Source organism: Azolla caroliniana, unplaced genomic scaffold (genome assembly GCF_043228905.1).
Source record: "Azolla caroliniana isolate FFs.n. ecotype wild unplaced genomic scaffold, voAzoCaro1.0.p SCAF_10, whole genome shotgun sequence".
Taxonomy (NCBI): domain Eukaryota; kingdom Viridiplantae; phylum Streptophyta; class Polypodiopsida; order Salviniales; family Salviniaceae; genus Azolla; species Azolla caroliniana.
The window spans coordinates 4,518,730-4,534,107 of record NW_028230445.1 but is presented as its reverse complement, the minus strand read 5'-3'; the positions used below and the strand labels follow the sequence as shown (position 1 = coordinate 4,534,107).

At 39.3% G+C, this 15,378-nt stretch overlaps 2 protein-coding genes and 1 long non-coding RNA gene across 3 annotated transcripts; 1 reads left to right on the top strand and 2 right to left on the bottom strand.

Moving 5' to 3' along the window:
* Positions 1-883: 883 nt before the first annotated feature.
* LOC147858782 (cytochrome P450 71AU50-like) lies at positions 884-3,115 on the bottom strand. Its single transcript, XM_087326573.1, has 2 exons — positions 1,981-3,115; positions 884-1,792 (listed from the first exon to the last, which is right to left on the bottom strand). Exons 1-2 carry the CDS (start codon positions 3,064-3,066, stop codon positions 1,127-1,129), a joined length of 1,752 nt encoding a protein of 583 aa, XP_087182699.1. The 5' UTR covers positions 3,067-3,115; the 3' UTR covers positions 884-1,126.
* A 3,896-nt stretch (positions 3,116-7,011) lies between these two features.
* Positions 7,012-8,419, top strand: LOC147858781 (uncharacterized). The gene is made up of 2 exons (XR_015530378.1): positions 7,012-7,178; positions 7,665-8,419. It is a non-coding gene; the product is annotated as an uncharacterized LOC147858781 (long non-coding RNA).
* A 1,782-nt stretch (positions 8,420-10,201) lies between these two features.
* On the bottom strand, positions 10,202-15,076 carry LOC147858780 (uncharacterized). Its single transcript, XM_087325682.1, has 11 exons — positions 14,385-15,076; positions 13,762-13,995; positions 13,642-13,691; positions 13,268-13,467; positions 12,888-12,960; positions 11,636-11,706; positions 11,444-11,556; positions 11,248-11,331; positions 10,966-11,078; positions 10,761-10,882; positions 10,202-10,651 (listed from the first exon to the last, which is right to left on the bottom strand). Exons 1-11 carry the CDS (start codon positions 14,612-14,614, stop codon positions 10,571-10,573), a joined length of 1,371 nt encoding a protein of 456 aa, XP_087181808.1. The 5' UTR covers positions 14,615-15,076; the 3' UTR covers positions 10,202-10,570.
* Positions 15,077-15,378: the final 302 nt, after the last annotated feature.

Sequence of the window (15,378 nt, the reverse complement as noted above, 5' to 3'; positions counted from 1 at the left end):
TTGGAAGATTTTTGAGCTTGCTAGCATATATGGTAAATTATATTTTATCATCATTTTGTTCACCTTGTGCCAATGTCTATTCCAAGTAAGCATCCTTATTTTTGTCTATGACCTAATAAATATTTGTGATTGGATGTGTGAATGTATGAGAAACATAGATATTTTAGATAATGAGATAGTTATGTATACTATATGCGCATATACTTATTGATGACAAGAATAATGGTTTCCCATAGAAAGAGTTTCATATATTCACAGAATATTTAACAATCCTTGTTAGAAATTAAAAAAATGTCTAATTTAGGATCAAAAGGGCTTGAAGGGGATTGCCAAAGTTTGATCCATCATCCTCCCTCTAAAACTCTTGTGAACTTGGTCCATAACTTATAAGTTTCAAAGGAGGCAAATAACAAGCCTCTTCAACTTATCAAACTTTATGGCTTGGGAAATTTAGAGGATAAACTCTCAAAAGGATATAAACTAGAGTGAATTTTTTCATTAAACTCCCTCACTATTTGGTTTATTTGTGGCCAATATTGATTCTACTTACTCAATTCATCCTTATGAAACCAATCATAAAAATGGCCAAATGTTTTCAAAATTCTTGTAAAATAACCATCGAGCGCGAAAAATTAACTTAATTATGCCTCTAAGTGTCCCCCAATTTGTAAACCTAGATTAATTTAATAACTCCTCTCCTTGTATGGGCAAGTTTGTTTAGTGAACCTTTTATTTTGATGAGTTAGTCATTTCATCACTATTCTAAGAAATAAGTTCAACAAATAAAAAGAGTTTTTCTGGGCCCCCATCTTGGAAGGACCATGCATGAGGGCTTTTGCTACTCGACATGTTGGTTGATGTGGGTATGAGTGTATGAGTTCTTTGTAACCTTTGGGCATCTTTCCATTAATACCAAGGTGAATCTTTATTAAAAAAAAAAAAGAGTTTTTGAATAGGCATTGAACATTGGTGGTATATAAGTGGGAATGCATGTAGTGAATCCGAAAAGGATATAAACATACAACCATAAAATAGAGGTTAGTAATCGAAGTGTAGGGGCTACTTGAGTAAAGCATGGCTATAAACCCTACGAGAAAGAAAAGCATGGGATATTCACAATGGTTCGCTAGTACTCATGCACATCTTTTTCCAATTTGATGAATGGGAAGCTAGGCATTCGTAATCTAAGAGAGGGAATTGCCATGAGAGGAGTTGCAAGGGTAAGAGATCCTGCCGAACTCTTGGACTCGGACAAGTCTATGGGTTGGCTTGTGTCCATTGGGGACCAATTAAAAGAGTGTAGAAGGTTGGCGAGTGTTAGCTCCACTACTAAAAGTCCTTGACCCATGCCAGGACACATGCGACGACCTGATCCAAAGGGGAGAAGTTGAAAGTGTTGTCCTTTCACATCGACGAGGCTACCCTCGAAACGTTCAGGTGAAAATTGACGGGCATTAGGACCCCACACAAGTGGATCTCGCCCGATAGCCCACAAGTTCACAAAAACCCTCGTATCCGCTCGAATAAAATACTTATTTGCCACACTGCAATCTTCTTTTGAGACATGGGGTATCATCATCACTGCTATAGGATGAAGCCTAAAGGTCTCCTTTATCACTGCTTTCAAATATTGAAGCTTCGGAAGATCCGACTCCAATACTATTCGATCTAACCCTACAACCTCCTCCAACTCCTTTTGCACTTTCTTCATGGTATCGGGATTGTGTAACAACTCGGCCATTGCCCAAGTTACCGTGTTTGCGGAAGTGTCCACACCTGCGATGAACATTTCCTACAAAAAAAACATTAAAGCCACATATATTTAAGACTTTTTAACAAAACATTGTGTGTGATATGTGGAAACTATATAACCAAAATCAGTTAGTTAAGTAAGTAGTATAGCAAACATGTGAGAGCAATATATAAGACATTCAATATCATCAATGGAGTGTCTTAGAAGGAGCTTAAAGATTGTATTACCAATAAGGTCCCATTGATGAATCCAAAGGAGTCATGGGAGCCACTCAATTCTTGGAGTAGGATGTCGAGAATGTCACCATGATCACCACAAGTAGTAGGTTGTTCGGGCGCGCCCACGGAGCAAGGGGATGTCTTCTTCTCCTTCTTCTTCAAACGATCGGCCACGATCTGGCCGAAGAAGGCAGTGACACGGTCGCGGTGGGCGGACATGCGGCGCTTGGTGGACCAGTCGAGCCACGAGAGGGAGGGCAAGAAGTCGCCCAAGAGCGGGGTGAACATGAATTTCAGTGTGTCCTCGATGAGGGACAAGATTGGGTGGGGCCGGCTGACGGAGTCGAAGAGCCGTTGAGAGAGGAGGAGCCGGCCCATGATGTTCCCGGTCACATGGCCCGCGCACGTGAGGACATTGAGGGCCCCGGACACATGTCTCTCGGCATTGGCATCGAAATTGGCATTGGTTCCACACATGTCTTTCGCGGACAAGGTGGTCGCGGAGATGGCGGCCAACATGTGGGCCACCTCCTCCTGGCGCACGTGCCGGTTCTTGGCCAGCTGGGATTGGCTGAGGAGGCGTGTGGTCCACAGCTGCCGGAGGTGTCGCCATCGGGGGCCCGTGCTCTGGAAGCCGACAATGTTTTCGGGCCCATAGAGGAGGTGATCGACCATGCCGAGGCGGGGGCGGTCGGAGAAGGCCGAGTCGTGCTTCTGGAGGAACTCGCGTGCCATGCCGGCCGTGCACACGATGACGGCATCCTTGGAGCCGAGGGAGAGGCCGAGCACGGGAGTGGCGTAGGATTGGGCCATCTCCGCGAGCTTCTGGTGGGGGTTAGTGCCGGCGAGGAGTGGCAAGCTACCGAGGAGGGGCCATCCGGGGGGGCCGGGGGGGCGAGGCAAAGGCGCGGGGAGGGCTGAGGAGTGCCGCCATTGTCGAGGGAGAGAGCCGAGCCGGAGCCGGAGCCGGAGCCGGCCGAGGAGGAATGTGAATATGGCGATGAGGAACGTGCAAACCGCGGCCAAGGGGTTGCTTAGGAACCAAGTAGAGGCAAGGTTAGATATGGTGGTGGGTGTGCACTTGGTGGAGACCATATTGGATGGAATTGATATTTTTGGGGTAATGAGATAGAAGTAGCACTTCTTCTACCAGGCAAAAACAAGCACCGTAGACATCATCTCTTAGCCATGGATATGTACATATATATAGTGGATACATACATATTTATTGAGGTTTGTTTGGAATGGCTTGTTTTTGGGCCTATTACTATAAACGGACAAAAGGAAAGGCCAAAAAGGGGACCAACAAAGCCCCCCCCCCCCCTTCCCTTTTGCTTCTTGGAGCCCGTGCATCATGCGCCTTGGGCTTGCATGGACCATGTGTCATGAATGTCATCTCTTCTTTCTTCTTTCTTCTTTTACATCTACATATGTTCAATAAATGTGTGTCAATGTTTCACCAATGAAAAATACACACACACACATCAGCTACTCTACATAATTCCCCACATGCAATAATAATATTGTGTGTGTTGTGTGTACAATTTGTCTAGCCTAGCTAGTCCCACCATTGTGTCACAATCTTCACCTCTCGTAGTAATTCTACCCCACTTGCCGACATATTACCTCATGGTCATCATCCCTTGGCTTCCTTCATTCACTTCATCTAATTCCCCACATGCAATAATAATATTGTGTGTGTTGTGTGTACAACTTGTCTAGCCTAGCTAGTCCCACCATTGTGTCACAATCTTCACCTCTCGTAGTAATTCTACCCCACTTGCCAACATATTACCTCATGGTCATCATCCCTTGGCTTCCTTCATTCACTTCATCTAATTCCCCACATGCAATAATAATATTGTGTGTGTTGTGTGTACAACTTGTCTAGCCTAGCTAGTCCCACCATTGTGTCACAATCTTCACCTCTCGTAGTAATTCTACCCCACTTGCCGACATATTGCCTCATGGTCATCATCCCTTGGCTTCCTTCATTCACTTCATCACATCGCTTCTACAACCTTCCTTTTAAAACGTGGCCCATTTGGTTCGAAAAGAGTTTTGCCCCCGCCATCTCACTTAGCATGCATTAAGTCGCTATTCGTGTGTAAGGGCCCCTCCAAGAATATACTAGTTAGATGATCATTTGTAACTTCGCTTGCAAATAGACTAGCGCATTCATTATACAAAGAATGCCATGGGTCATTAGTTTTGATATTGTGAGCTGAATTTCTACATTTCGATGAACCTTTACCAATATTCGCTACCAAAATTCTTAGGTTGCATTCAGTCGCTATTCGTGTGTAAGGGCCCCTGCAAGAATATACTAGCTAGACGATCATTTGTAACTTCGCGTGCAAATAGACTAGCGCATTCATTATACAAAGAATGCCATGGATCATTAGTTTTGATATTGTGAGCTTAATTTCTACATTTCGATGAACCTTTACCAATATTGGCCACCGAATTTCTACATTTTGATGAATCGAATTCCTTCTACTTCTTACTAGACCATGTTAGAAAAAAGAGGAATAATGATAAGTGAAATCACATGTGTTGATCTGATCCAAAGATCATCGAAATATAAATTTAAGTCTCGACGATACCATTGGAACAAAGACCTTCTCCTCCCATTCAATATATAATAATAATATACCCAATGAATGCACCTAATACCTTTAATTAGTCCATAGTTCAATGTGAATCACATCAGGAACAGAGTATATCATTAAGCACAACATAAAATGCCCAGCAAGTTCTGACAATATAGTGCATTAGGCTTCAATTCTTGGAGCGGGAAGGACTCCATCAAATTACTAGAAATGCAATGGAATATAGTGCATAATCCCAGAACAAATTGTACCAGGACCCTACAAACAACCACATTACGAATGAGACATCCAACCCGCCTAGAGATAAATGGCCATCGAATGAAGCCATGTGGGGAAGAAGGTGCCCAATTTGGGACAAAATAGAACTCCTCCGGCTGCACGAGGACAATCCATATCAAAAAATTCTACTCAAAGGGGGAATATTATTGATAGTGCAAGGAAATGATGATAGTAGTAATAGGATCGACATGGAGAGCACGACCCACGGGGTCTCGCGCCTAGAATTAAGGGTCACAACTAATGGAGATGCCCAAGGGCCCCAGCTAATTCTCCATAATGTATGCAAGCAACTAGTGTTGGGTTGAGGCAAGCAAGGTCTATGCCAGACTCGATCCCTAATTCTCGAGGTAACTGTCCGACAACTAGTGTTGGGTTGAGGCATTGTAGGATTTGAGCCCTTCGGACGAGGCACAACTCCTCAGCTAGGCCATCTTAATAGAATCAAGTTAACTCAGCTGGGCATGCCCGAGTATGCATGCATCCTCAACACTAAAGAAGAAGGGAGGCACATGTGAAAGAGAAGCATAGGTACCGCATCATCTTCCCCGCATTCGATCTACGAGAAAAGTTTCTACGATCCAATGTGTAAGCTCGTGAGAGCCATGTTATCGTAACTCTCTACAAGCTTCGTCTTTAGGTTTCTCCATAAATCACGACATTCATTCGTTTTCTCTTGGGAAGTGGTTCTACAATAAGCAACAAGTTCTATCTAGGGCCAAAGAGTGTGATGTTGGCATCTAGTAGTGTACAATACATTTTCCAAAGAGAGAGAGACAAAGAGAGATATTTTGGAAAAAGTAAAGGGTATTATGGGAATTGAAAATACGAGGGCTATATTACCCATTCATCGTGAAAATGAGGTGTTCTTTCTATCACTTACCCTTTTCTATTCATCGTTGATGCATAAAAAGTTGCGCACGTAAAATTGGAACCCCTTCAAATGATCCTGATCATGAGCCAAGATAGGTAGGGGGGCTATAAGGAAACAACATTACTTTCATGGTCTTACCCACACAAGTTGTATTCTCCGCTTTCGAGTTGGAATCTGCGTCATTTATATTTTGTGATAGTAGCTAAGAATGGAAAATACAAAATTCTAACCCCCTATACCCCAGTAAATGAATCATGTGTTGGTGTTGGAGAATTTTGACCAGAACGTTAATTATACATATATGTTTGTATTGAAAAATCTAATAACGAGATGCTAAACTTTTACCTAGACCATTATTATTATTATCAATCACCTAAAAAAGTCTTAAGTCAAAAGTAAATTTGACCAATTGTTCCGTTTTTTAACAGGAAATGTTAAAATTTCTACCCTTTTAATTGCTAAAGTAACTACCATAAACGAGCATTTCCTTTCCATAATGGGGGGGAAACAAATATCAAGCAATGATTTAGGGTTAGGCAATTATAAACAAGCATTCCTTTTCCACCCAATCCACGTACATGTACATGGTGCGAGCCCAAAGCATAGTGTTATGCATGCCCAAACTACAAGTTTGAAATGGTGTACTGTAAGCACCATGATTCCCAACCCACCCTTCTTGTCCGAGCCCAATAAGCACAAGTTTTCGATGACTCGATAACAACACATCACAACTAATAATAATGTATGTTAGTGTTTTAACTACACGTGAACATAAATCCAAATAATGTAGTGGAGGAATTCTCAGGATTTTGAGAGGGGGGGGGGGGGGCAACTGAAGAAGAGTTCATTTGGAGACCTTCAGAGTCCAGACACTACTTCCGAAGCCCATTCCGCCGCCTGCCTTCCTTTCCGATGTATTATTATTATTATTACTACTACTACATACTACTATCCTCCTCCTCCTTCTTCTTCTTAATAATAATAATAAATTTTTGGAATAATAATAATAATAATCAATCAATCAATCAATAAAAATATTATTATTAAGCAAATAGGAAATTGTATCATTATGTATTTAAATACCGTTTTGTTTCTCAGTAACAACAGCCCCCAAAAAAATCCGTTGAAAAAAAGAAGAAGAAAATATGTACATCTTCTTCTTCTTTTGGTTTTTGCGTTTTGCGTTTTGCGTTTTCCCTGCACTTGGGTATTTGCCTATAAATCAAATCCTTCCTCTGTTTCTTTCTCTCTCTCTCTCTCTCTCTCTGCTCACTGGTCTAAAGAAACAAACGAATAACAAAAACCGTCTTGTCACGCTTTTTTCTTGCTCTTCTGTCTTTGTCTTCTAAGCTTTTGGATGATGCATGGATAGGTACTGTGGGAGAATAGTCGTCATCTGCTTTGGATTCAGACAATAGTTCTTGCAAAACCCCTCCTCCAGCAAGGTATGGAAACCCAACGTTCTTCTCAAGTCCTTGTTCAGTATATTTAACCATGCACTTGTGTATGCGTGTGTTTGCATATGTATACGTGTATATGCATATCATGTAATGTGTGTGTCTATATGCATGTATGTGTATGTGTATGTGTATGTGTATGTGTATGTGTATGTGTCTATATCCATGCATGTGTATGTGTATGTGTATGTGTATGTGTATGTGTATGTGTATGTGTATGTGTATGTGTATGTGTATGTGTATGTGTATGTGTATGTGTATGTGTATGTGTATGTGTATGTGTATGTGTTTATGTGTTTATGTGTTTCTTCTTATGGTATGTGATTGCATATGTGTAATGCTGTACCATGAATGTGTATGTTGCTTGCTTCAGCATGTGGACACTCTTGTCTGTCCCTGCATACCACACATGTTTCTTCACCTTTAAGAAGAAGGAAATGGTGTGCTGATGAATTTGGTTCACTATTCCATCAGGAAAATCCAACTAACAACATATAAAGAGAAAGAGGGGATCAAAAAAGGAAGGAAGGAAGGAAGATGTGTTTACCCAGCAGTTTGTGCAAATTTGGGTGTTGCCTTGTGTTGCTAGTGGTGATATTGGTGATAGTCTTGGGGAAAGGATGGATCCACCATGCTGTCCACACGTGTATAGCCGGGCATTCGCTCGCGGGAAAATGTGATGCCGCCAGAACTGGCTTTGCGCCTCCACCCGCAAGTTTTGGAGCTCCTCCACCTTTCAGCAGCATCCCTACCTTCTCCATGAGGAAGATTTCACCCTAGCATTCTTGTGCTTGGTGCTTCATTGCACATGTTGATGATTGATTCATTGCACATGTCGATGATTGATTCATTGCACATGTCGATGATGATTCGGGCTTTTATTTAATCGGCAAAGTTTTCCGAGTGTGGAAAAAGCATCATCCCTCCCTACCTCTTCCATCAATGTTCCACAAAACATTTTTTGATCTCTTTGTCAATTGTTTTTCTGACTCCTAGCAAATTTTGTTGTGATCCTTCTATAAAACATTCTTACTAATATAATTATCATTGTAGCAAATATTTGTTTTCATTGATTCATTGGTTGTCGATATATATTGTACATATATACACACAATATGTATATTGTGGTTTTGTGCTGGTCGTCTATGTATGTATATGTGTGTATCAACATAGCCCATTATTATGCACCCGAATTGTCCACCGAAAACTAAAAGTCTCAAGCCTTCTTATTGCACTGTACCAACATAAGTTTGCAATAGCTTTTTAGACTTTCGTACATGCAAAAGGGAATCTGGCAAATACTATTCATCAGACCTTTGTCGCTTCATTTGACCCACTCTATATAATGTCGATCCTTTCTTCTTGAGAACATCTCGTGGTTTTTTATAACATTTTTCATGTTATTCATTTATTTATGTATGTTTTCTACCCAGAATTTATTAGTTTAGAATGTCTCAACTTCATTCTTTTAATGCTTGAATATTGTTTCTCTATCCCACCTTCCTTTCAGTCATATGACACCTTTCCAACTTTATGTTCTTCCGTAAGTTCATTTTTGTACCTAAAATTTCAACCTTTACTAAATCCAAGGGTTTGTTGATATTCAATTAAATGTTTTTGTATTTAATTAAACCGGAATGCAATGCCGCTTTAACAACCAGATATTTAATAGGGAAAAGTACCAAGGTACCCCTGGAAGTTCGTCTATTTACCAGAATGCCCTTGAAAGTTCCAAATTTACCAAACTACCCCTATGTCCAAAACATTACACTTTATGAAGTAATTATACACTCAAATCTTTGGTAAATAGAGCTAGTTCGGGTCCATTTCTTCCATCTTTGGTAAATAGGGCTTGTAGATTTGAGTCTATAATTACTTTATAAAGTGTATATTTTTGGACATAGGGGTAATTTGATAAATTTGGAACTTCCAAGGGCATTCTAGTAAATAGACGAACTTCCAAGGGTATCCTGGTACTTTTCCCTATTTAATAACGTATATTTTCTACCCATTTTTCCATGACTAACCAACCCCAACAAACCCTCATTTTTTAAAAGTTTTAGGGGAAAACCAATATGGCCATAGTTTAGGAGGAAAGCCAAGTACCAATGCAACATAATTTTGTTTGTTGAATTTGTTGGGATACAGTTTTCATTGTTGTCTCATATTACATAAATCTTGGGTTGTAGCTTTAGGAAGTTGTACAGACTACCAATTCATCATTATCATCATCATCATATGCCAATATGACAATTTTGTCATGTATATATAATAGAATCATGTTTCACAATTTTGTCAAGTGGATCCCCTACTGCAATACCTCATACTCCAAGCTTTAATTATGCACCTAGCAATAATAGCCATTATCAGAACCAAATGAGAATGCATAGAGCAGAATCAAACCTTCATATAGAATAGAATGCAACCTTCATGGAGTTGCCTGTTAATGTTACTACAAAAATACTCATTTTTCACAAGAATCGGACAACTAGCTTGAACGTGTGGACAAGTATACGATCCTTCGAGATGGGCAAACTAATACATGAACAAGTGAAGAGCACAGTTTATTTTTTTGGCAAACACATTTTGTAATCACTCCATTGGTGGATTATTTAAGCTAAATGAGGTGTTGTGCAAAAACTGCACAAGATACTACTCGAGGAGATTCCGAGGTGGGATGGAAGTTCATGAATGTAACTTATGTGTGTTTTGCATCCTACCACATTCAATATCCCACCATTACATTGAAAGGATACATACATGTAAGGTTGGTTGGCTGGCTACCTGACAATTTTAGCTGAGCAACTGATCTTACATCATACATCTTTATCAGAAATGGCTTCCACAAATAAACATAGGGCACAAACTAGTGCCTTAATATCTTATGTAACAGAAACCAGTCAACAAAGTACAAAACCTTGCACATTTCCACAAGGAACTATGCTTTGAAAACTGATATCAATACAAAACTTGTGCAAAACTTGTGGGGCTAAATTCTAATGAAGTGAATATTTTGTTCAAAAAACTTTTATCACTCATGTCATGAAAAGCTTCAACTTCATGAAAATTGTCCCTAGATACAAAACATTTCATTCAAAGAGCTTTATCACTCACATTATTGAAAGCTTGAATTTCATGGAAATTGTATCCATTAAAGTAGAATATGGAGGTTTGATTGGCCCTTAATTTTGATTAAATTTGAAATTAAATCAAAGTAACCAATTGAAGGATCCTCAATTTATACCCATTGCACCTTCATAGAAACTCACCTATTGAGTATAATGAGTCAAGGTTGAGCAACTTTCCATTGGTCTGGCTGTACACAAACAAACATAATACGGCAACATCACCGAATTTGCATGGCGGCGTTGCATACAATCTCAATAAAAAGTTCCACCATCAACTGCAGAGCATGCATGCAAGCGTTCTCTTATCTGCGATACTAGCCTTTCCTCCAGATCCTTTCAACCACAGAGAAAACCATGTTTCTCAATTATGCAGGGTGCAATGCAATAAATAAATAAACACAACTCAAAATGAATCATCAATATCAAATGAAAATAGCAATACCATGCCCTCTGTTTGAGCACTGCTTGAAATGGATACTACATCACTCTGAATATTGTCAACCAAAATGTTATTTGCATGCAAGTCTAGTACGGGTAGCTTTAGGATATCATCGAATGAGACAGCTGTAGAACCAAAATTACATGAGGTTGAAGCCAACCATCAAAGAATAACTAAGATCTAGGAGACATAATCTCAGCAACAAAACCTTGTTTGGATGATAAAACATCGCTGGCTGTAGGGCAAAGTTCATTTGATTGACCCGGAACTTCATCCACAACAGGAAGAGCTCGATGAGAAATAGCTGCTTGGAGAAGGTTCCTGAAAATCTATGCCAGATATATGAGTGTGATTTTGATTTTTGATTTTTCTCTTTTAATGGGAATCAATTGCCACTTGCATCAATCAAGGGTGGGGCAGGAATTGAGTTCCTGACCCTTCAAATTTTAGTTCTTATGATGTGCAACCATGAAAATATTTGTCTACTAACACTAGGAAATTCTGCCGCTCCTCATCGCTATTGAATGAGCTTGGAAAACCTCGTATATTCTCAGAAGTGGAGCCTTTCTCAAATCTGCAAGTTATAGTTATGTAAATGAGAGCTTCATCAGTTAAAAAGACTCAGTTCTACCACCATGAAAGTATGGGCAGAATAAATAGTAAGAGAATCTCTTGAAGACTTTTACCCCGAAATATTTTCAGCTTTAACCTCTTCCAAACAAGCATAAAGGAACTTCATCACCTCCTCTGTGCTGGTTGTTGGAAAACTTGTTTCAGGACTGCGATCTTGATTTATTTCCTATTTATTTGGGAAGCACGCAACATAAATGCATATTCATTCTATGAAATTATAAAATAACAATAAATTCCGTGTATACCACATTAGCAACACAATTATGTGGCTGTTTTTGCTCCTTTTCACTCTTGTTAGCTTTTGCTTTGTACCTCTCTTTCAAATTTTACAATTTAAAAAATTCCCCAAATTGTTAGAATGTTAATGTCCTCATTTTTAATCGCATTAGTAAAGTTCCTTAACTTTGTTCCTAGTTGGAGTAAAATTTGAGCATGGACCATTCATGCAGAAGCATTTACCTGGTTCACGAATGCGAATGCACGTTGGTGCGTATGGTTCATACTATGATTGAAAGGACACAAATATAATCTCCATTTCCTATTAAGATTATATGTTTCTTACTATTTCACAAAAGACACAATTTATTAAGGAAACAGACAAACAGACATTCTTCTGTATGTGGCCCTGAAATTTGCAGGAAAATGTCTTGCTAGAAAACATGGTTCCTAAATTTGGAAAATTAAGAAAGCCATTGGTGATTGTGTGTAGTAAGGACAACAATACATATTATATATACATGTATAGTACTAAAAAAAATCGGTTGCTACATCCTACTCGTGCAATTACACACAAATTCATCTATCTATCTAAGACCTATATCAGTTTGACCTACGAATTAAGCGCATGTGAATGTGTGTGAGAGAAGCATAAACACAAACACACTTTTACATTACCAAACATATACATCTCGATAAGAATATTTTGTCAACCCGCTAGTGGATAGTATGGACTATATTGGCATCCTACGCATTTCATAGATGGTCATTAATAGGTCAAGTTCATATGTTCACATAAATATAAAGCGATGGTAAGCGCAATGTACATGAACCCCACAAATCCATCTATCTATATTATATATATGGATAGATAGGTAGAAATTATATATATGAGATTAAATCAGCTGTCATGTGAGCTACAGAGAACATAAGAAATATCTTAAGAGCATTCAATGCCTATCATACACATATACACAAATGTTTCTGCAATCAAAACGAAAAGACAATTGAGATCCTTTTCAGGTGTTCTAGATCAAAATGGAGATGATCTAGCCCATTTGCAAGTCCCATGTACGCAATGGCAACACCTAGGTAGGAGGGTTGTTATACAGGTTCAGGCCCTTGCCTTGTAAGCCCTAGTTGGAAGTTCAACTTCCTCCCCCCTTTGGTTCCCATGTGCAATTGCCTTCCATCATTAGAAATAAATATAACACCTCTCACTCAAAAGAATGCCATAGAACATTACAAGTGCAAAGCTAATTAACTAATTGTTGTACGTACCACGTAACTTGTAAAGGAGAATTCTTATAGTTTTCTGGTTCATCCGATTTCTATGTACCAAATCGTCATGCACCTGCAAACAACCTTATCATGTATTAGTAGGTTCAAATCAACACATGCATTTAAAATCTTAAAGTAGCAGCAGTAAAAAATCAAAAACCCTCCTTCATCTACTTCATGCCCACTGTATCATAGCAAAGAACATAGTAGATGCATGCAAGGTTGACATTGTTTCAAAATCATGCATCAACTATTAGAAATCCTTGAGAATAAGCATAGGCTAGCTTAATAACTCCTATTGCTGTTGAATAAAAATAGAGAACCATCTAAAGTTTAAATTTTCTCAAGTCTCAATCACATAGCGACAACTTCTAAGGTACCTCCTTTGCTAGCAACACTTGTCGGTGCAATTCAATGTTTTCCTGCACAAGTTTCTCATGCTTTTGATAAATCAGCTCTGTTTGTCTGATGTGGTAACCAAGTTCTTTGCCTAGCTTCTCGTTCTCAACCATGGTTCTCTTTGTTTTCTGCCGAGTATAATTATTAATAAGAATGCTGACAGTCAATTTTTTCCCAAAAACTTAATGACAGATAGAATGGCATCTACTCAGTAGTCACTTATAAAGATGATAATATACAGCATGGAGTTGGTCGTCCATCTGCTTAAGCATTTGTGTTTTAGTTTCCTCTATTCGCATTGCCATTTCCTTCTTAAGCCTTTCCTTTGCTTGTAAAGCTGCCCTTTCAATATCACTCATGGCATCTTGATGATCCTTTTTCTGTTTTTCTATTGTCTCTTTCAGTCTAATTGCGGAGGAGAAAGATCAGCAAAAACCCACCATAGCTCCAAGCGTTTTGAAGGAATACATCTTACCCTGCAATCTCTTGCTCTATGGCAGTCTTCTTGGCTCTAAAATCGTCAATATCACGCAACTGCACTTGTGCATTAGCCAATTGAAGTCGAAGGTCATCAGTGACAAATTTATGAGTGCTTTTGAGCTCATTAAAATCCCTTGCAAGACCATCAATGGTCTTTGTGCTTTCTTCTCTCAAGCTTTTCAATGTAAGCTCCAATTCTTGAATCTTCACTTCCTTTTTTTTTACGTCACTGATAAAGGACCATCACAGATACATTACCAAGTATACGATATGACTTAAGAATAGCATTTCATTCAAAGGTTACAAATGGAGATAAAGAGAGATTGATTAGCAGAAGAGGCCTCTGATGAAAAATACAAAAACATACAATGGCACAAACATGGTCAATCTCTCATAAAAAGTCCAAAAATTTTGTAGGTGAAGTTGAGAGAAACAATACAAGAAAAAAAAAAGCAATGACCAAAATATCAACAAGAAGAAAATATACAATAATAAACACCAGTTCAGCAGGTAAATCTACTACTTATGAGGAGGAAAGAAATAGCATGATGTTAAGGTCACTGGATATAATAATGCACTGTTCATGGTTCATTGTCTAATGAATACAATATGCTATACCTTGTGAGAAAAGAAATAATATCTTGGAGCTTGTCTACCATATCCTTTGTAACTACTTGCTGCTGCTCTGTGAGAGACACGAGTGTCTCTGATCGTTTCTCGAGTCTAGAGACTTTATCAAGCAATGTTTCAATCTCCAAGTCCTTGTCAAGTAACACTTGTTCAATGTTGATTTTGTCATTCTTTCCATCCTTTTCCTTCTTTCCGCTTGGTCCTTTCTTGGGCGGCATTTCTCATTCATCCCAATGATCTCCTGATTGATAATGGTTCCAAAATATTAAGCATTTTCAGTTTAGAATGACATTTTACATAATTCTCTCCCAGCTTCAAGATACATCTTCGCAACAACAATACCAACATACAAAATTCCAAGGAGATTTTCCTTGAAAGTATCTATCTGAGAAGGCATTCTACTGTGACATGTTCAGTTAAAGGTCCCACAGTTCTTGACATTGTGATTTGCAATCCATGCCTTGTTTGATTCCCCTTAGAGACATGGAAAGCTTAGAAGATACAAAAGAATGTGCAGAGAAAGCAGAAACATGTAATAGCATATCGGGCATCCACAAGGAAAGAAAATTCCTCTGGCGAATGAATGGAAACAAAAAGGCTCTAATTTTTGCTCCGGAATGCCTTAAATCACTCCCCTGAGGGCGGGCGGAACCCTGATTTACTCAAAAGACATAGGGATTTCTTTAGCAAGTGGAGTGGGGTGGGGTGGGGTGGGGTGGGGGAATCCTGATGTACTCACAAGATTCAGGGATTGGTTCAGCTAATTTCGTTTGGAGACGAGTACCTGAAATAGGCAGATTTCTGCAGAAGGGAAGGAATTATGGCGGGGGGAACAATGGACGAGATGTCAAGGAGTTCATCCAGCAGCAGCAGAAGCAGAAGCAGAAGAAGAAGAATCCATGGATGGATGGATGGATGGATTCTTTGGTCCCGGAGAAGAAGATGAAGTCGATTGGAATTGGAGGTATGGCATGGAATCGGA

Excerpts from the sequence above, each read along its gene's own strand:
- LOC147858782 (XM_087326573.1), bottom strand. The coding sequence starts at position 3,066 with ATGGTCTCCACCAAGTGCACACCCACCACCATATCTAACCTTGCCTCT. Across the intron at positions 1,793-1,980 it reads TCATCAATGGGACCTTATTG|GAAATGTTCATCGCAGGTGT; the intron begins GTAATACAATCT and ends TTTTTTTTGTAG.
- LOC147858780 (XM_087325682.1), bottom strand. The coding sequence starts at position 14,614 with ATGCCGCCCAAGAAAGGACCAAGCGGAAAGAAGGAAAAGGATGGAAAG. Across the intron at positions 11,332-11,443 it reads AAAGCTGAAAATATTTCGGG|ATTTGAGAAAGGCTCCACTT; the intron begins GTAAAAGTCTTC and ends TATAACTTGCAG. Across the intron at positions 11,079-11,247 it reads GAGCGGCAGAATTTCCTAGT|GAACCTTCTCCAAGCAGCTA; the intron begins GTTAGTAGACAA and ends ATAGATTTTCAG.